Source organism: Callospermophilus lateralis, chromosome 1 (genome assembly GCF_048772815.1).
Source record: "Callospermophilus lateralis isolate mCalLat2 chromosome 1, mCalLat2.hap1, whole genome shotgun sequence".
Lineage (NCBI taxonomy): Eukaryota > Metazoa > Chordata > Mammalia > Rodentia > Sciuridae > Callospermophilus > Callospermophilus lateralis.
The window spans coordinates 87925030-87945894 of NC_135305.1; the positions used below are offsets into that span (position 1 = coordinate 87925030).

At 38.6% G+C, this 20865-nt stretch overlaps 1 protein-coding gene across 3 annotated transcripts in view; it reads right to left on the reverse strand.

Annotated features, from left to right (window-relative positions):
* Pde1c (phosphodiesterase 1C) overlaps positions 1 to 20865 on the reverse strand; it is a 511610-nt gene that overhangs the window by 101102 nt on the left and 389643 nt on the right. For all 3 annotated transcript variants that reach the window (XM_076863774.2, XM_076863776.2, XM_076863775.2), the window contains 5 exons: positions 19890 to 20003; positions 17126 to 17308; positions 16117 to 16183; positions 11760 to 11876; positions 9390 to 9530 (listed from right to left, as the gene is read on the reverse strand). In XM_076863774.2, the coding sequence (XP_076719889.2) occupies positions 9390 to 9530; positions 11760 to 11876; positions 16117 to 16183; positions 17126 to 17308; positions 19890 to 20003 (622 nt within the window). The remainder of the gene's footprint in view (positions 1 to 9389; positions 9531 to 11759; positions 11877 to 16116; positions 16184 to 17125; positions 17309 to 19889; positions 20004 to 20865) is intronic.

The window sequence follows — 20865 nt, forward strand, 5'->3', positions numbered from 1 at the left end:
GTTTTTCCATCTTTAAGCTAGCACTGCTTAGGCCTCTCAGACTTCTTCTACATTGTCTCTTCAACTCTCATGGACTTGTGAGATGCTCTTGGGACCACCTGGAGGATCCAGGATAATCTCCCTACTTAAGGACTTCTGATTGATAAACTTAACTGTAAATTTCCTTCTGAATTTTTTTTTTTTTTTTTTTTACCATCTTATGCAACATGTTAGCAATGGGACGCCATAGGACAAAGGTCACAAGGGCCAAATTTCATCCAATTACAATGCCTAATAAAATTATTCAGCACTATTAAACCAAGATGTCAGTTTAACATCCTTAGTGTTTTCCTTATAAAGAAGATGATATCATATTTGATCAAAAGAAAAAGATGCACACCTTCTCCTTTCTGAAAAAGCAGTGTTAATGGCACCATGCTGGACCAAAGCAATGAAACAACCATGGATAGTCCTAGAGTTTTGAATATTTTGGCCTAAATCAAAAGCATATCAGAGCCTGGAGTCTGACTAATATCTACTTAGTTAATAACAACTCTTCAATCTAAATTTGCTCAAGGCTTTTTCTCTTATAAGTGAGCAAAATAATTTTGAAATAATTCAAGCATCTTCTAGATACTTCTGTTAAACAACAATGAGTAAAACAAACAGATTACAATGTGTAATACTGTTGATGTTCAAGCCCAGACATCACTTAACCAATGGGATATTTTAGTTCACCCTGTGCCTCACAATTCATAAAACTGAAATGATTTAAAGCATTCCCCCTCTTCATTGGTATTCCCCCCTCTTCACTGCATCTGCAAGCACATCATGAAAGAGGTTTGTTTGGAGCTGCACTGCCAAAAGAGAGTGGGTGGGAAGTAGTTTCTATATTTAAGAATTATTCTGAATATGGCCTGGATTGATAATAAAATGCAGTGCCAAATGGCAAATGAGCTTATTTAAGAGCAGTACGCAGTACATCATGATCACTGCTATGATGTAACATTTATGTCAATGACAACTTGGATTAGAATAAAAGCTTGGAAGGTTTTTTTTTTTTTTTGGTTTTTTTTTTTTTGAGAGCTGAAAAAGCTGTGAATGATTCACCTTTATATTCTTGTAGCATACTGTGCACAATACATACTAAATGTATGTTGAATAGATGAATTCAATGTGCATTTCTGACTCCATTGTGTTCTTCACCACAATATCTTCAAATAAATGCACTTGAAGAGTCTATGGCATAAACAGCTCTTTTTGCCCAAAGACATTGTAGAATCATGGCTAAATATTTCAATTCATGGTCTTAGAAGTCAGACTGGGTGCCAAATACTGTTTCTGTTGTTGTATTAGTTTGCTGAGGCTACCATAATAAAATACCAAACACTGGCTAGATTAGCCAACATAAATTTATTTTCTCCCAGTTTTGGAGACTCTAAGTCCTAAAAGAAGATACCAGAAGGGCTGGTTTCTCCAGGGGCCTCTGTCCTTGCCCTATGCATCCTTACATGGTCTTTCTTCTTGCATGCATATGACTATGTCCTAGTCTACTCTTAGAAGGACACCAATCACATCAGACAAGGGTCCACCACATGACCTCATTTTACCATATGTCTTCTTTAAAGGACATCTGTCCAAACACAGTCCCATACTGAGGTACTGGGGTTAGGAGTTTAATATATGAATTTATGGGGAGCATAATCCAGTCTAGAACAGCTACCAGGATAACCTTAATCTCTGTGAGTCAGAGTTTCCTCCCCTTTAAAATAAGATTATTTCTACTTGGAGGGAAATCACTGCTGGTCGCTCAATTTTCTCTCTTCCTAATAATATCTCTGATTTTTCTTCGGGAAGGTAATGTTTCCAGTCTTCTCTTGACATTCTAGTGGCCATATGACACAGTTATGGACAATTCCATGTCAGTAAAAGTTGCTGAATTGGATTTCAGAATAGCTCTTTAAACTTGGGTAGATTTATTCGGTCAGCAATTTTTGTGTTCTATCTTTTCCTTTATCTTCCTGACCCACTGAATCAGTCTGGATAATAATTACCTTTAGGAATGCTCTGATCATGAGATGATGCAGGCATATCTATATGTATATAAATATTCAGAGTAGATAGGATTATTTATCTTATTTTTCAGTTAATCACACATTATGATCATTTCCCTAGATCATTATATATTCATGATAATAAGAAAAATCGTTATATTCCTTAAATAATTTTTGGTATGGTTCTGCTACTATAAATGGTACTTCTGGGTTTTTTTCTTACACAATAATATTTTCCCACTAGAGTTGAAAGAGCTATTCTAAAATCAGTCTGGATATTCACTTATGAATATTCTCAAAAAATCAGAGATCACTAGACATTTCAGGGAAAATATACTAATCATCATCTCAGGATGAGAACCTCCTTAGAGGTGATCATTATCTTCAGTTTAGTGTTTATCTTTTAGGTGTTTTCTATGTATTTTCATGTATACATCTATATATGCACACACATATGTGTATACATGTGTTATGTTTAATAATAGATAAAGTATGGAACATACTTTTCTGCAATGTTTTTAACTTAATAATATATCTTGAATTTTAGTCACATACACTATTTTATTATTTGTAACTACGGTATTCCAGAGTTTTAATTATTTCCTACTGATTTTTACATACTTTGCAATTTTTTACTATTACAGACATTGCTTTAATCTTTTTTTTAGATAGAGAGAGAATTTTTAATAACAATATTATTATTATTATTTTAGTTTTAAGTAGACACAACATCTTTATTTTTATTTTTATGTGGTGCTGAAGATCGAACCCAGGGCCCCACGCATGCCAGGCGAGCTCGTTACCGCTTGAGCCACCTCCCCAGCCCTGCTATAATAAATCTTGTTATACGAGGTTTACTTGGGCATACTTGGAAGAACTTGAGGATTGATATGCATATTTTTCTTTATAATAGTGCTATCATTTAGATCATAAATGTTTCCCAAAGACAGGGTGTTGAAGACTTAGTTCCCAGTTTGGCACTACTGGAAGGTGGTAGAAACTTGAAGAAGTAGGGTTTAGTGGGAGGTCTTCTGGTTACTGGGGGTATGCCACTGAAGGTCATAGCAGAATCTTAGCCACTTCCTCTTCTTCTCTTTTGTTCTCAGTCATGAGGTGAACAGCTTTGCTCTGCCACATGATCCTGCCACAGTGTGTTCCCATGGGTCAAAAGAACACCAATCAGTCATGTACTGAAATTCCAAAACTGTGAGCCAAATAAACCATTTGGCTTTCTTTATAAGCTCACCTGTCTCAAGCATTTGTTATAATGAAAGAAAGCTAAAACATAAAACTGGTTCCAAGGTATGTTAGTCAGCTTTTCATTACTGTGACAAAATGCCTGAGATAAATTGGTGTACAGAAAGAAAAATTTATTTTGGCTCATAGTTTCAGAAATATCAGTCCATGGTTATTTGGCTTTGTTGCTTTGGGCCTTTGGCAAGGCAGAACATCACAGTGGGGAGTGCATGGTAGAAGAAAGCTGTTTGCCTCATGACAGGAGGAAAGCAAAGAGAGAAAGAAAAAAGGGAAGAGAGACAAGGTTTACCCTCAGGAACACACACTACCTCAGGGACCTACTTCTTTCAACTAGGCCCTGACTGCTAAAGTTTCTACCACCTCCAGTTAGCACCACAAGCTGGGGACCAACCATTCCAGCACACTCCAGATCCAAACCTTAACACAAAGAAGGAGTCATTGTTGTGACTACACAGAAGATGATGTGGAAAAGCCTTTTAGAATGGGTTTGCTGAAGAAGTTTGCAAAGCAGGCTAAAGAAAATCTAGAATGCTATAAGTAGAGATTAATGGGTAGCTTACTGGGTGATTCTGGTGGGGCTCAGAAGACTAGTGAAAGAGCAGACTGAAGGCTGTGCCGATGAGGTTGTAGATGTGAAGCAGGGCTCTGCTGCAAACTGAACTAGAGGCCACCATCCTATATAAGAAAGAATTTGAAGGTATTTTGTCCATGCCCTGAAAATTTGTGGGACACTGAGTTTAAAGGTTATGGACTAATTTATCCAGGGAAGAAAATTTTAAGGGCATGGGTATTACTTTGCTGCTTTTAGCTAAATTTATAGGAAGAATCAGTAGCAAAGAGGAGCAGGTCAGAAAGATATGGAAAACTTGCAGTTGACCTTGTCCTGAGAAGAAGTTCATGCATGTAAAGTTCTGACCAGGAAGAGTGCTGGTCCAGCTGCTAGAGCCATTAAAAAGAAAGTAAGTGCTTTGCACAAGGACAATAGAAAATATACCATGAGGACTTCTCAGGTATGGGCAAGAAGCTACCCACTGCAAGGTCAAAGGTGTAAAAGTGCAAATTTGTTTCCAAGACTCTCCAGGACAAAGTCTTTTTAGAAGACAGCCCTAGGACATCCTGTTTTCTCAGGACCACCTAAGCCCACAAGGGACTCAGAAACCACTGCCGTCATTGTTTAAACAGGTCCAGGTACAGCTCACACTGGCTGCTGACCTGAGATGGTCCATGTGATGCTGGTTTTGCAGCATGCATAATGCAATAGTTATGAAGTCACAGAAGCTTCCACCAAGACTTCACAGGAAAGCCTGGGAGGCCAGACAGGATGTGGCAAGATCAGAATCCCTATAAGCAGCTCCATGACAGGGAGGGCAACGTATGCAGCTGTGAGAGTGAAGCCGAAGCTGCAACAGAGACCCCAGACAATCAGAGATGCCAGGATGATGATTATCATTCAGAAGGAAACTGCAGGCAGCATGCAAAGCCAGCCCAACAGAGGCTATGTTGCTGCTACCAGCAAAGTGGTTGGGTGCCAATGCCCAAGCTTCTGGGAGCCCACATCCTGACATAGTGTGCCCCCTGGATGCCAAACATGGAATAGTAGAATTTAATGTTTGTCCTTCTGGGTTTGGGTCTGATGACTCCATGCTATTTGGCTATTTCTCTCTTTGGAAATGTGAATATTCACCCTTTGTCATTGTATTTTGGAAGTATATATGTACATGGAAAAGAGCAAGTAGGTAACTTACCCTTTTGGGGTTTTTGAGCTTGAGGGGCTGCGCTAAATTTGTCTTGAGTCTTAGAGGAGAACTTGGAATTGGATTTTTGATTAATGTTGGAATAGTTAAGATTTTAGGGACTCTTGGAGATAGAATGAAAATTCTTTTGCATTGTGAGATAGACATGAGTTTCAGGAGGGTCAAGATGAAATGCTATAGTTTGGATCTTCAATGTTCCCCAATGGCCAATGAATTGAAGTCTTAGTCCTTGGGCTTGGTGCTATTGACATGTGGTAGAAACTTAAAGAGGTAGGGCCTAGTAGAAAGTCCTCCAGCCATTGAGGGCCGGCCCTTGAAGGGGATAGTGGAATCCGAGCCCCTTCCTTCTTCTTTCTTCTCTTTTGTTCATGGCCATGAAGTTGAACGACTTTGCTCTGTCACGTTCCCCACCATGATGTGCTACCGGGACCAATACAATGGCATCCTCCACTGAGTACACCACTTTCTTTGCTTGGCTTCCATGACCCCAGGTCCTCTTGCCTTTTGTCCCAACATCACTGGCCATTCCACTTGGGTTATTATTTTTGGTTCCAATTGTTTGCTTTCATTTTAAAACTCTGGAGTGCTCCAGGACCCACTTCAGAGCCTCTTCTACCTCTCTGTTCACCCTCTTTACATAACCTTGTTTGGTTCCCTATCACTGTCTGGTGACAACATACCCATGACAACCTCATCTACAAGTCTATCCCTGACCTCGCCCATAACCCAGAGTCTTGTTGTTTTCTCCCTACCTACCATCTCCACACAGAGGTCTGATAGGGATTCTGAATCTTTACGTTGTCCAACTAATAATTGTTGATTCATTTTCCCCCTAGGTGTGCTTAACCAAGCTCTCCTGTCAACCCTGTTCATCAAACCAAAAATCTAAGTTTTACTCTCAATTTCTCACTTTAATTTCTGACTTCTAGTCATCATATTTATTTGTTCTAATTAGTTATACATGACAGTAGAATGTACTTTGATTATAATCAGTCATCCCATTTTAACCCTACCTAACAGGCAAGTTTTTCTTTCACTCCACCCCAGTAAAGTACTTTCTAGTTCAGACTACCACTAGTTGTCTGCAGGACTCCTCCAACAGGCTGCCTCTGAATCCATCCTCCACAATAACCCTTTTCTAATTTTTATCAGATGGCATTCACTCCCATTTCCAAAACTCATGAGAGGCTTCCCACAGCACTTGGAATAAAACTGGAACCATTACCCAGGCTTGTAAAGCCAGACCTGGTCTGGCTCCTGCCTTCAACCTCATCTTGTGCCACTGTCACTCTCACATGCTGTTCCCACCATGCTCACCTTATTTCTGCTCAGTGAATGCAGCCAGGTTATTCTCCCACCAGGTCTTTTGTGCCATGGCTGACATAGTCTGCTGACATCGTCTCCTTTAGCTCTCAGCATGGCTACAGCTGAAAACCACAACTATCTCAGCTTAAATATTACCTCTGGAGACAGTCAGGAAAGCCTGACTATCTAATCAAACTCCCAGCTTTCCCTGTGTGGGGCCCATTAATTCTCTGCAGAGTATTAGTGTGTTCTCTCATCTATTTTTTATTGGTCCACTCTAGCCATACCGTCCCTCTAGAATGTAAGTTCTTGAAGTACACAAGAGGTGTATCTTCACCCTGGGTCTTAGTCCCCTCAAGCTGCCATAACTAAATGCCACGGACAACAGAAGTTCATTTCTCACCACTATAGAAGTTGCAAAGTCCAAGATCAAGATGCTGGCTGATTTGGTGTCTGGTGAAACCTCATGTCCTAGTTCATAAAAGGCACCTTCTCACTGTATCTTCACATGGCAGAAAGAGAAGGGTCTCTGGGGTCTTTTTTGTAAGGACACTAACCCCATTCATGTGAGCTTCTCCCTCATGACATAATCACCTCTTAAAAGCCTCATATCACTGTCTGGTAACAACATGCTCATGACTACCTAATCTACAAGTCTATCCCTAATGATGGTATTTCCTAATACCATCACTTTGGAGTTAGGATTTCAACAGATAAATTTGGGCAGGAGACACACTCAGTCTGTAGCAACCTGTAAAGAAGTACCTAGCACCTAGCACCTAAGACGTGATCAATAAATATTTGGGTGTATTTGTGGCTCTCTCATTAATTTTATTGATATATTTTTTACTTTTTCATAAATGCCACCCTTTTTATTACTACTGCTCTGTAGGAATTTTCATTTTATTACTACAGCTCTATAAATATTTTAATATCAGTAGAGTAAAACTCTCCCCACACAGAATATTCTTTTCAGAGTTGTCTTTCCTAAGATTATGAAATACTTATTTTATATGAATTTCAGATTCAGATGATTATGTATCATGCTAATTCTATAGGAATTTTGTTGGTATGTTTCTGAATTTATAGATTAGTTTGAGGGAAAATGACATATATAGAATACCATCTATAGAATACCATGTAAAACACTATGTAATTCTCCACTTATTTAAACATTATTTTTGTGCCCTTTAATTTAGCTTTATACCTTCCCTTTTATGAGTTATAAAGTTCTTTATAGGTAATAATTTTTGAAAACTGTTGGGAATATATATTTTTCTATGATACTTATTAATTTCCAGTGTATAAGGTAGCTTTTCTACTCAGATCTTATTGGGGGTTCTTATTTCTTTTTTAAATTTTTTTTATTTATATATGACAGCAGAATGCATTACAATTCTTATTACACATATAGAGCACAATTTTTCATATCTCTGGTTTATACATAGTATATTCACACCAATTCATGTCTTCATGCATGTACTTTGGATAATAATGATCATCATTTTCCACCATCATTAATAACCCCATGCCCCCTCCCTTCCCCTCCCACTCCTCTGCCCTATCTAGAATTCATCTATTCCTCCCTTGCTCCCGCTCCCTCTTATTTCATCTTGTAGATAGCGTATAGCTGATTTTCTCGATTTTCTAAAGGAGAGGATCTCAACATTTTCACAGAGTGCTCCTTTTCTTTTTAAAATACTATATTGCATTAAGTTAGATGTCCGTAAATATACCCAATAACAATATAAATGTGGGCACCTGTATTTGACCCCATGCTTCCCTGGAATCACTACCAAGTGTGACATTTGTTTCTGGTAGAAATCCTTTATGAAATAAACAAGTTCTCTCTATAGTATTTCTATAATTTTTTTTTAAAAAGACAGCTTTTAAATAACATTTTTAAGAAATCAGTTTTACAACAACAAGTAAAAAAAAACACTAATAGGTTTTGGTAAAATCCTGCAATGTTTTAATAACAACAATTCCTAATTATTGAGCTTTCTTTGTGAGGCAAACAAGGGGCTTAATATATTTGATACTTTATTCCTGTCAAAGCATTTTTACAAGGTGGAGTATTTTCCACCACTTTAAAAATGAGACAATATTGGCTCCGAGACTCATGTAATTCATCATAGTTCACAAATCGAATAAGTAATTAATCAGAGATTTACATCCACTATATCTAGCTCCAAAGCCAACATTCCTCCCACTGTTTTCCATTTTTAATTCAGTGAGATATTAAACCACGTCTTTCAACATGCCTTAGCTGTAAAGATAACAAATGTGCACTGGGTTTATGAGCTAATTGATAACCACAACCAAAGAATGTCTATTTTGGTGCCAATTCTGATGGAGAAGTAAAAGGTCCTGAGACCCTCTCTGGTCACTAATAGCTCTGCCTTTTATTAATGACTTATATCTAGGTTTAAGAAGACAAAGGCACAGATAACCAAGTTAGGTCAGCTAATACAATGGATTAGGGAAGAGAGATCCAGAAACATCTAAAAAGCAGAAAGGCTGAGCCATGATAAGCAAGAAGATTTTTTTAATGATTATAAGTAAAGATTGAACCTTAGGTTCAAAAAAATCAAATACACACAACCAGGATAAAAATAAGCACAGTCTTGTGAAAAAGACCTAGCAGTTTAAGCCAAAAGGTAACTTGATATAATGTGGTTGCCACATCTACTCAATATGGGTATATATCATAGTTCTTGACCATCCCAAGAGGTCAAGAGTACCACTCTCTATATCTGGGAGTACATATCTTGTTTTGGATGTTATATTTTTATTGGTCATAGCCTGGAAATGCTAGCAACAGCCAGATATCTACTTCATCAAGTCCAGGATGGAGAAAGTTTCGGAGGCAACAAGGGGACCCCAAGACTTCCCACCGTGGTTAGATAGCTTGGGGAACGGGGAGTCCACAGAACAATGAGCTCCTTACGGGCTCAACCTCATCAGGTTTGGAACAAGCTCCAACATGAAAACCAACATCACCTTTTTTGTGTAACTAAGAGTTCCTATCTTTACTTACTGCCACTCCCGTTTTATAGAGGAGGTAATGTACAGTCTGGGTGACATCAGCAGCATGCATTAAATTATGGTAAGGATTTTTATGCTTGCTGTATCCCACTTCCAGGGCCTCCACAAATGAGACAAGTGCAGAAATGGGAATCTGAAAGAGAGCCACAAGCTTAATTAGTGACTGGCTTGCTTTATGTGAAGAAGTAAAAGTCTAAGGCACCTTGACTACTTTTTGTTCTGGAGGATAACATGTCACATGAGGAAATTACAACTTTTCATAGTTAATAAAAATCAGTAGAGAAATTATCAGATGATTTAGAAACCCAACAATGTCCCAGGTTGAAGAACAGTCCACTTTGCAAATCATTCTTTACTTCAATTCAGGGACCCTGGGGGAATGACACAAAATCATCTCAAAGAAATTTAGTCTTACTTACGTGAAAAGCAATGATTTTTGATGCAATGTAGAAAACCATGTTATCAGCAACTATGCTGATTTTCTGAAATTCCTTGTCCCCATCTATCCTTAAATACCATCTCTCTCCAGTACCAAGGTACACAAGACCCCAAACAATGTGGTAAGCAATGTTGAAGGTCATAGTAACAGTAATAATTAGTACCATTTTGTGGATTCCTTCACAATTCCTAACATATGGTCAGTGGAATGAGATCTTCCAAATTGCAAGTCACCAGTAACAAATTGCAAGTAATAACATGAGAACACAGACTGTTCCTGTTGCCATGTATGACAGACTATCACATTGTGATTTGGGTTTTATTTTTTGTGTCTTGGTTTTTCTCATGTGTACAAAGCCAGTGACAATTCCTAAACAGCCTGGTTTTCAAGAAGTCAATATTTCTTCAATACTGTCAGCAGCTCACATCTGCCTTACAATAACTTGATAACTGGAGGTTTTTGTGTTATTTCATGTTTTCCCACAGGCAAATTGGATATGCTGCATGGTATGCATTCATGTGTTTCTCAAGACATAAAGACTTTAGTCTCTTTTCGTGAAATTTCCAGTAACTGAAGATAATATTTCCAACTGGCTTAACTGATTCTCCATCTCAAATATATATATATAATAGACATAGCTTCCTTTTCAATGTGGCAGAAAATGAAGAAGAATTGAAAAATGTATGTACTAAATAAGGGGACCCTGGAAACATTCATTGTGTTAGTTTTCTGGATCAATGCCGTGGTTCAGGGTAAATTATGCAGTTCAGGGATAAAGGAAAAGAATTGGAGATGAATGATCACATTAATAAGAAACACTAAGGAAAATGCATCTGAGGTTCCATAACCTGTTTCTCCTTGGTGTATTCTGCGTGCTTGCCATTTGTGGATTTTTAAAAAAATATTAAACATGAGCATTTAAAAAAAAATTAAACACGAAGTCAGAAATGAACTCATTATCATTTTTAAAAATGGGGCTGCTGGGTTGTTCTTTGGAGCCCTGTGAGCCAATAAGATGCTAAGTAAAGGTATATATGTATGTGCACAGGAGATTTGTTTCAAAGAAACAGTGTCCGGCTTCATGCGGGTTTCAGATGCACAACAAATAAAGGACTTATGGGCCACGGCCATGAAGTATTTACAGTCATGCAAGAAAAAATCGGAAGCATCCTCCAATATGCAGTCCTTTGGAGGTGATAAAGACCAGGCTGTCCAGAGAACTTAATATGTTGTACAGAAAAAGCCCTGCATTTCCGAAGGCCTGTCCATCTGATGCAGGAAGTCTGAAGAGCTTGATCAGAGACATGTCAGCAGATGAATACACAGGTTCCCTGGAGGACCTGCCCTGACCTCGAGAGCCCATGGTATGAGATGGCTGAGCTGGGAGCAGAACACTGGAGATGAGTCATGCTCTTTATTTAACATGAAGAATTAATTTGAAGCATGAATGGCTGGGAAATACCAATGGTCTGTCACTGATGATATGTGAGAGTATTTGTCTGAATGAGCCAATGGGTGGAAAAAAAAGTTTACAGAAGGAGCGGAGGCTCACTCTGTCTCCATTACTGCCGTGCTGACAGCAGTGGTCGATAGTACACGAGGTCATGCTGAAATGAGAGCCGCAGGCAGCCCCCACAGGGGAGCTCAGCTATTGCAGGCTTGGGTTGTATTTCTAGGAAGACAGGCATCTGATCGGGCTTCTCCAGCCTCTCACTGTCCCTGAGACCTGCCAGCCTGGGTGTAATGAAAAGTATCCCCAGGAAGAAAGCCCAATAGCCTTGTCCTAATGATGCGCTCTGAGTCACGGAGAGCAGTTTGGACCTATTTTAAAGTATTCTCTTGGTCTTAAATCCAAAAGTCATATGAGGATGAACCAAACAGGTACAATTTATTTATTTTTTATCTTTTTAATGAAGTACTGACCTTAAAGCGGCTGATCAGATCATAGCGGGTAAGTAATTCATAGAAAATGAATTTCAGCGCATGGTCCCCACTGGCCTCATTGAGGGAAAACACATCAAAGGACCACTTGTCCACATCCTGCAGGACAGGGCAGGGAGGAAGAATGTATTAGTCTACAGTCATTTATTGAGCTACCAATCTCCCCATTTTTGAGTCTTTCTGTAGCCTTTCCCTGTTAATCTCATAGCCCAAGACTCTTACCTTCCACTTTCAAATTTTTCTTCAATCTGTTAGTCCTACCTAGAATTTTCTGTTTAAAAATCAGGTCATCTCATTACTGAGCAACAAAAGCCATCATTTATTGAGTGCACACTGCATGATAGGCTTTAAGCTCTGTGATAAGTATGTAATTTTCCTGAAAACAACTCTAAGTGGTGGGTGACATTAGTCCCATTTTACAGATGAGAAAAGCAACACCTGCCTAATTTCCCTAAGACCCTTCAAGTAAGTGCTTAGGACACAAGTAGAATGAGATCAGAAACAGAAACGACTGCCTATGCTCAGGCTCTTCCAATCAAGCCCTTGAGCTACCGCTAGGGAGCTCATGAGTCCCTGGGCTGCTTCATCTTCAATCTTCTCTTCTGTCCACATCATCCAATGACTTCCTCTTAGTCTACAGTTGACAATGTTAACTCATTTAAAAGTATTCAGGAACACGCATGGATAAAGTATGCCTAATAGCATGTCACCTCAGTCTTCTGAGCTGAAAATAAGGAGAAAGCTTTTCATTTCACAGGACAGAAAAATGCTACCCTTCAGAAGTCACTAATCCTGGGATCTAGTTCTCAAATCCATATATCACCTTACTGAAAAGAGGGAAAACCTTGGTGGAACACACACTTGATAAACCATCTATGAAGTTCTAATTTGTCCATCAAGTTATTCCAAAATACATGTAAACATGATCTGAAGTGCCTTTGACCTAGCACAACCAGCTGCTTGTAGACATAGTCAACAGCGTGTCTATTCAACAATTGAAGCAACCGTCATTTGTTTTCTCATCACTTCCCAATCCTGTCCTTCTCTAAACATTCCACCTGTCAGATTCATCTCAAGGTCATCAAGGATCTGTCTCTTGAAAGCCAGGGCACAGGAAAACATCTGTTCATAGGAGAACAAAAAATGTTTCTTAAGGATTTCAACTGAATTGTTTCAATTCACATTTAGAGGTAACCTCACTTCAATCTTCATGACCCTTCCATTAAAAAACTAAAGAAAGAGCGCTGAGTACTGAGCACAGTTTCTGTGAAGTGATTATATACATTCACAAAACCTCACAACTCTAGAAAAAGGTGTCACCTCTTCCAGCATTGCAGATAGCAGCCTCAGAGAGACTGGGAAATTGTCTATGGCCATGCAGTAGCAAAACCAGGTAACAAGCCTTGGAGATCTCACTGGTGACAGATGACACTGCAAACTCAGGGAGTCTGTGCTGTGACCCAGGTCTCATCCTCAAAATACCCAGCCAGGGCCCAGGCCATACACAGCAAGTCATTAAAGATTTACTCAAGACCTAAAGCTTTACCCTGGTTACTAAAATGGGCACTGTCATGAGTCACAGCCATTGTCTGATCCCTAGTCCTCAGGAAAAGGCCACTGACAACTCAGTGGGTTAGAAAACACTTTGTCACACCTGACAATTTTTAATCCTAGACTCCAGGATGAATTAAAAAAAAAAACAACCCTTTCTATCACTGGAAATTGAGATTATCATAGTAAAAAGTTAAGATTTATCAGGATATCAGTACTGAGAAATGGGAGGATGAGTGATGTATTTACTGTATATGAGGGGGAAGTTCTCTTTGGCCCCTCATTTTAGGGAAATCTTAATTGTGATTTTTCTAACCTTTTAGGGGGCTTACTGAAAATGTTGATTCAGGATGAGGGACACAAGACTGAAGAATCCTGGGCCTGGAATCTGCATTTTAACAAGCATCTTGATGAAGTGCCTCAAACCATTCTCCCTCTTTTACGAAATTTTGCCTGAGGACAATTTCCTGTTCACACAGCCAAAAGGAAGCCTCAACCTCCTCACTTCCTCCCACTTTAAACCTGGAGTTTATCCAAGGTGTTGCTTCCTGAGCCACAGACAGCTGCTGTTCTAAAGAAGAGAGTACTTGTTCATTTTCCAGTAACCCCACCCCAGGAGACTGGAGATAAAATACCTCAAATTAGAAGTGAATACGTATTGAATGGGAAAAAAAAAATAAAAGAACAAACTGCAACCTATTTCAAATTTAGAGCTGGGTGGTGGCTCATTGTTCTCTTCCTTAAATGTCATTTTAAGCCATGTTCTTATATTAGCCACAAAAGTTAACATGATAGTAGCATAATGGTTATTTTAATGAATTGTATTTTCTCAGTCTTTAGAGAAATTTTCTGCAATAGAAGAGAACAGCAGTGATTCTATATAAACTCTTAGCAGGGAGGTGGAAATGACCTCTTTTCCCAACAGGTACTATACAAAAAAAGAGAGAGAGAGAGATAAAGAGAATCTCTCTCTCCAACTCACCTCCAATCCACTGCAAATAAATCAGGAGTCTGGGGAACTGGAAAAATATGCCATTGTAAAAAGGTTTTGAACTTTCCCAGACAACAGGGGGTAGGGCCAAAAGAAATAGCAGCTTTAACCTTCATGCACATATTGGCAATCCATGTAGAGAAGGGTAGCAATTTAGAGCTAGTACTCACTCCTAGTTTGAATAATCTTTTCCCTTTTCCTTCAGAAAGACAACATATGTGCATCTGAGAATTTTCTTTTCCCTAAGTATAAAATAACAATTTGTGCACATCACAGGTTGTTCCATGAGTTTTTTTCCCAGTTACTCTGCATAGAAAAGAAGCTCCAATTTGGAAGAAATAGTCTCATAGATGTCTCAGTATCAGTATACCCACCTGTGTTGTGTTCATGATAAAGGAAGAAATTAAAAATTAAAGTATGCTTTTAATGTTCCCAAGACTTTCACTGAACATTTCAGGTTCAATTATGAAAATCAATGCAATTTCATAGTGGTTGTTACAAAACATTGGATCTCATGAAGCGATTCCACTGATTAAATGGGAAAGATCACTGTACATTACACTGATGTATTGGGCATTAGCGTGATAGTTAGGGAGGAATGAGAGAAAACACATGGTTTCTTACTGTAGCCTTTCTGCTCTTAAGATGAGCTAAGAAGAGACAAAACACATAGAGACAGAAAAATTGGAAATGAGAATCTGCTTATATATAGTCTCCTAAGTTCAACTATTGAATGTGTCTGAGACAAGAGGAAGAACTATCAATACATAAGTGAGAGGGTCCTCCAGGGCTCCTGCCTGACATTAAATTAATGAAGAACTCCCACCTGCAATTCTATTTTATTACTGGGTAAGTTACACCATCAGCCAGTCATGCCTTTTCAGACTTCAGAGAAAGACAACAATTTTTGCACAAGTCAGAATTCTACAGTGTCCCCCCAAGAAAATGAACCAGTTCTATGTGTAGACACCCTACAGTGTCAACCAGCCCAGTGATTCTGGGCCTTTACACAGTCCAGCCTTGGAATCCAGAGCTAAACTGGGTTTGGCACACCTGGATTTATACCAACTCTACCTGGAGGAACATATCAGCTTAAAGGCTCTTAGGGATATTCTATACAATTTCAAAAGCTTGTCTGATTGGTAGTAACTATGAAGGATCTAGGCCAGTTGAGCATAGACATTTGAATGACTTTCCATGGAGCATTTGGCTCAGTGTGAGTCTTGGGAAAACTGTAGAACATATGGGGATGGTATATATCCACAAACTCTGGAGGCATACATTCATGCCATAAAACGTTACTGAGACATTACCATGTGGTAGGCACTCTGCTGTCAAACCCTATCTTTGTTTCCAATTGACTCTGTCCTTTTCAAAAAATCTTGCTGAGTCTTAGTTTCTTCATCTGTAAAGTGGATTTGGAGTAGGTAAACAGGGAATGATACAATTACAATCACCAAAGAGCCTCCTAATGTTGAATAATACTTTTGACATAACACCTCCTATGATCCAGGTTAGATTAATCTCATAATTTCAGATCAATGTATAAAACTAAACTCCCATAGAAGAATAGAAAGAAAGAAAAAAACCAACACAGAGATTGATTAAAAAAATAGGAAGACAGAGGCTGAAAATGTATTGACAATGTTAGAACAGATAAGAAAATGATAATGAAAGATTAAAGTCAGGAATAACTGGGAAAAGAACTTTAATTGGAAACCCCTTATTTTCTAAAAAATTCAACTATACTTTCTATGAGATACTATCTACATTGTAAAATCTTTTCATCAGTATTACCTTTAATGCTTCAATAACAGCTGGTGGGTAACTTAGTCCAACCATGTTTGATGTCCGTCTATACATTCTGGCAAAATCAGAGAGGAAAAATGCAATGTGATATCTTACAAAAAAATGATTAGCAGCCCACAGACTTACACAAAATATTGGCAAATAATGAGAAGTCAAATTGTCTGCTGATCCAAGGAAACTAAAATTTCTTTTTTGATATTTTTCACAGTCATTCAAGTGGCCTAACTGTTAAATTAAAAAGATATTCAAGCAATCTCAAACATGTGAACCCTGGTAACACACACACAAAAAAATGTTAAGTCTAGCTGCCCAGATTGGAAACTAAATTATTAAAATGGGTTACCTGTTCTGGTAGAAAAACATATAGTACATCAAAGATGGAAGGCAGTACAGTATTTGAAACTGAATGATGAACCCTGTGGGCAACCCATTTAGGAAAGTGTGTTCTTTAGAACTATCCAAATGTCCCAGGCAAACTTTCAACTCACCATGGCATTTCTAAAATGTATAATTGCCCAATAGGGATTGCAGGAAAAAGGAAATCTATTTCTGGAGTAGCAGAGCAGTTCAATTTCAAAGAGATGACAAAATTGAAGTGTCACGGGGAACTCACACCTTTTAAATGAACTTTCCTCCTTGGGTCAGCAACTTCAAAGCACTCCTGACCTGTTTCAGAGGTAGACACATTCACCAACCCATCATCTGATCCAAAAGATGATGGATTAGATGATTTCCTTCTTTAAACATTAGACATTGAACTCAAACTAATTTTTTTCTGGTTATCAAAAAGAATTTTGAGCAAACAATAAAGTCTGTCCTAATGATGCTGCAGAGATTAAAATAAAGGTTTTTGCCATCTCTCAATGAAGACTACCTGCTTCCACCCAGAATTTTCTGCATTTATAAAGATGTCAGAACCACATTAAGAAGAAGCTTCTGGTTATTGGAAGCTGGCAATCCTTTTGCTGCTTTGAATGACAACGAGTAACATCTTTACCTCTCCACAAATATTCCAGCTTGCACTGCATGAACGATGCTCTTGAATCTGGGCTTCTCCTCACTCCTCCTGAGCATCATCCCCATCTGCCGTGTAAAGGTGGAGGCCAGCCAGTCTCGGACTTCAGAAGGCACAGCATCTGACTGAATGTCACTGAGCTCATCCTCTGTATCCAGGAGTCTCCTGAACATGAACATGAAATTTAATCAGGACACTGAGACTAAATCTAAAGTCAGAACTCTCTTTTCAAAACAGGTGCAAAAAAATTGGCCACAGAATATACAGTTCCATTTTGATAAAGCTTGTAGAAACTCACTATTGATGTTTCAGGTTGGCTCCCCTGACTACACTGAATGCTCTAGGTCCATGTGTTGAAGACTTGGTCCCCAGACACCGGCGTTTTCCGGGGTAATGGAAACTTTAAGGGGTGGAGCCTAGTGAGAGGTCTTCAGGTCATTAGGAGCATGCCTCTGAAGGAGACTGTGGGACTTAGCCTCTTTTCTTCCTTTCACTTCCCAGTCAGGAGGTGAGCGGCTTTGATCTACCATGCATTCCCACTGTGACATGCTACTTTGTCACAGGTCCAAAAGCAATGGAGCTAGTCAATCATGACTCTGACTTGAAACCAAAATAAATCTTTCCTCTTTATAAATTGATGATTTTAGGTATTTGTTATAGTGGTGGAAAGCTGACTAAACATGGAATAAAGGGAGAAGAAGAATTAAACACATTCCCTCTGAGGCTCCACACAGGTGGTAGGCGCACTGTACTTTAGGAGTACCCAGTGTCCTTAACCCTTGAAGGTTTATAGAGTTTGAATAAAATTTAAAACTTCCCTTTAAAAATCCATTCACAAGGAGGCTTAACTTAATTTTATAGATGAACCATGTGACATTATTTAAAAACATGGTTTTAATTATACATTTAGTTCCTGTTACCTATTAATTTAGAAAGAATATCAGTTGACATCACTTAGGATCATTACTTCAGAGAACTGGGTTGTTGTGATTTGGGTAACTTATTATCTGAATTCAAGCAAAATTTACAAAATAATGTCATTCTTTTTTGAGCACAATGAGGTAAGCCATCTGACAGTTGTGCTTTGCTGGTTTGTCAAACTTGTTCACAGGTCAGACACCAGAAGGGAACATAAATTGTTGTACTATAATAAAACCTAAAATTACACTTCATACTACATTAATTCATAATGAAAACAAGCAGTAAAAGCAGGTATCATTGCAAAAGTATTCTTTTTTGCATTAGATGCATAAATTGGGAAGAAGGGAAGAAAATATTTGAAAAAAAAAAAACCTGTGATAGCAAATTGCCTTAAATTAGTAACATAGCATGTCATCACAAAAATAAACCATGCAAGCCTTAGATTACAGTGAACTACTTCCAGATTGGAATTGGCAAAGGAAACTAAGACATCACAAGTACTGACAGAGAAACCTGTGCAAATTAGGGGAAAAAAAAATAAAGCCTTTCTTACTCAACATCTCAACATTTTTCAAAAGAAAAGCAATTTTGTGACTTCCAAATGCATTTTTAGTACCTGAAACCACTTTAATATTTTGGATAATCCATGTGGAAAAATCTGCTAAGAAAAATCAATAACATGCATAAGACTGAAGAATGGATACTGTAGGCTTAAGGGGAGCAAGTGTTTCTCTTCCACTTCATGAGCCTCCAACTACTGATGGATATTGTGAATTAGGACAAGTACGATTTTTAGACGTCCATTAACAATATGTAATAACTGCAGTGAAACTCTACATTGAATAAGAAACCTTTCCACAATTGTTAATTTTTCTCCTCGTACATTATCTCACTTCATTGTCCTAATGGCTATGTGAGAGGAGTTTTATTAGCTCTTTTTCTAGATGAGGAGGACTAGAGGAGAAGGGACTTGTCCAGATCTGTCTCATTTACTTGCAGAAACTAGTTGTTTCAAGGCGAGTTATCTATCTATCTGTCTGTCTGTCTGTCTGTCTGTCTATTAATTTATTTTGTACCAAGGGTTGAACCTAGGGGCACTTAACCACTGAGCCACATTCCCAGCCCTTTTTTATATATACATTTTATTTAGAGGCAGGAGTTGATTGGAGCCTCACTAAATTGCTGAGGCTGACTTTGAAGTCGTGATCCTCCTGCCTCAGCCTTTCCAGCTACTGGGATTGCAAGTATGCCCCACCTTGCCTGGCCCAAAGCCAGTAATTTATTTATCTATTTATTTATTTTTATTATTAGTTGTTCAAAACATTACAAAGCTCTTGACATATCATATTTCATACATTTGATTCAAGCAGATTATGAACTCCCATTTTTACCCCGTATACATATGGCAGACTCACATCGGTTCCACATCCACTTTTTTACATACTGCCATACTAGTATCTGTTGTATTCTGCTGCCCTTCCTGTCCTCTACTATCCCCCCTCCCCTCCCCTCCCCTCTCCTCCCATCTTCTCTCTCTACCCCATCTACTGTAATTCATTTCTCTCTCTTGATTTTTTCCCCTTTCCCCTCACTTCCTCTTATATGTAATTTTGTATAACAATGAGGGTCTCCTTCCTTTACCATGCAATTTCCCTTCTCTCTCTCTTTCCCTCCCCCCTCTTGACCCTGTTTAATGGTAATCTTCTTCTCATCAAAGCCAGTAATTTAAATAATAGCTCATACTTGCTATGGAGGACAACTTTTAAAAAGTTATTTAAAAACTTTAGCATTGTTTTATTAACTACACTGGTCATCTTTAGCTTACCTGGTTTCATCAATGTATACAGATTCAAGCACTGTGGCTGCATATTCCAGATTCTTCTTAAGGTCAACAACTGAAGCCTCCCCTCTCTCTAATTGCTTGACCAAAGACCGTAACCTAGAGAAAAAAGATATGGGTTTCATTAGGATAGAGGCAACAAAGAATTGGACGATTATGGTGACATAATTTGCAGTTACTGAATGTCTTATTAATTTCAATATATCTGAAAGGAAAAGGCTTATGGGATCAAAGTAGCAAGTTATCAAATAAATGTATATTTCTTTGCCATCATGAAACAAGAATAAACATTTTTCTCATCAACCAGACCCTGATCACTGGCCATAGAGAACAGCAGCCTTTGGTCCATATATGTTGAGACATATCTTAAAAAGTAGGTAAAAAGGAGACTATACAAAGAACATCTCTAGGAATTTAAGTGGTGCAAAATAGAGATGAAATTGAAACTCATCTAACTTTGAAACTCCAACATGTGACAAAGAAATATGCAAAGGAAATGAGCAGAGGACTGTGTAGACTTGGAGGTGACCGTCAGTCCAGCACATCCCCTTGCCAGTTCTCGGAATTGTTCTGGATGTCAGAGGGAGGACAGGACACAGAATTGGTCTGGCAGGCCTTGCCAGTCACTCAAACACAGTGGACAGCCAGTCTGCCAAAGAATGGGGAGATTGCAGCCTGGAGCCCTGACTGCTGTTCTAAAAAAGGGTTGGAGGCTCTTTGGCAGCACATTCCTGGCTAAGTCTGTCTCTAGTTCTGATTCTCACCTCATGGGGCCCACCTACCCCTAAGCTATCTGGAGTAAAATGAGAGCAGATTTAAACTTTAAAAAAATTTCTTCCTTCAATTGGAGCTTAAAGATTCTACCAGGAAGCTCTGATAGGACCCGTTTCAATTCTTAAAACCTAAGAGGAAAGAACAAAACAGAAGAAAATAATGAGGGAAAATATGACTAATAGAAGAA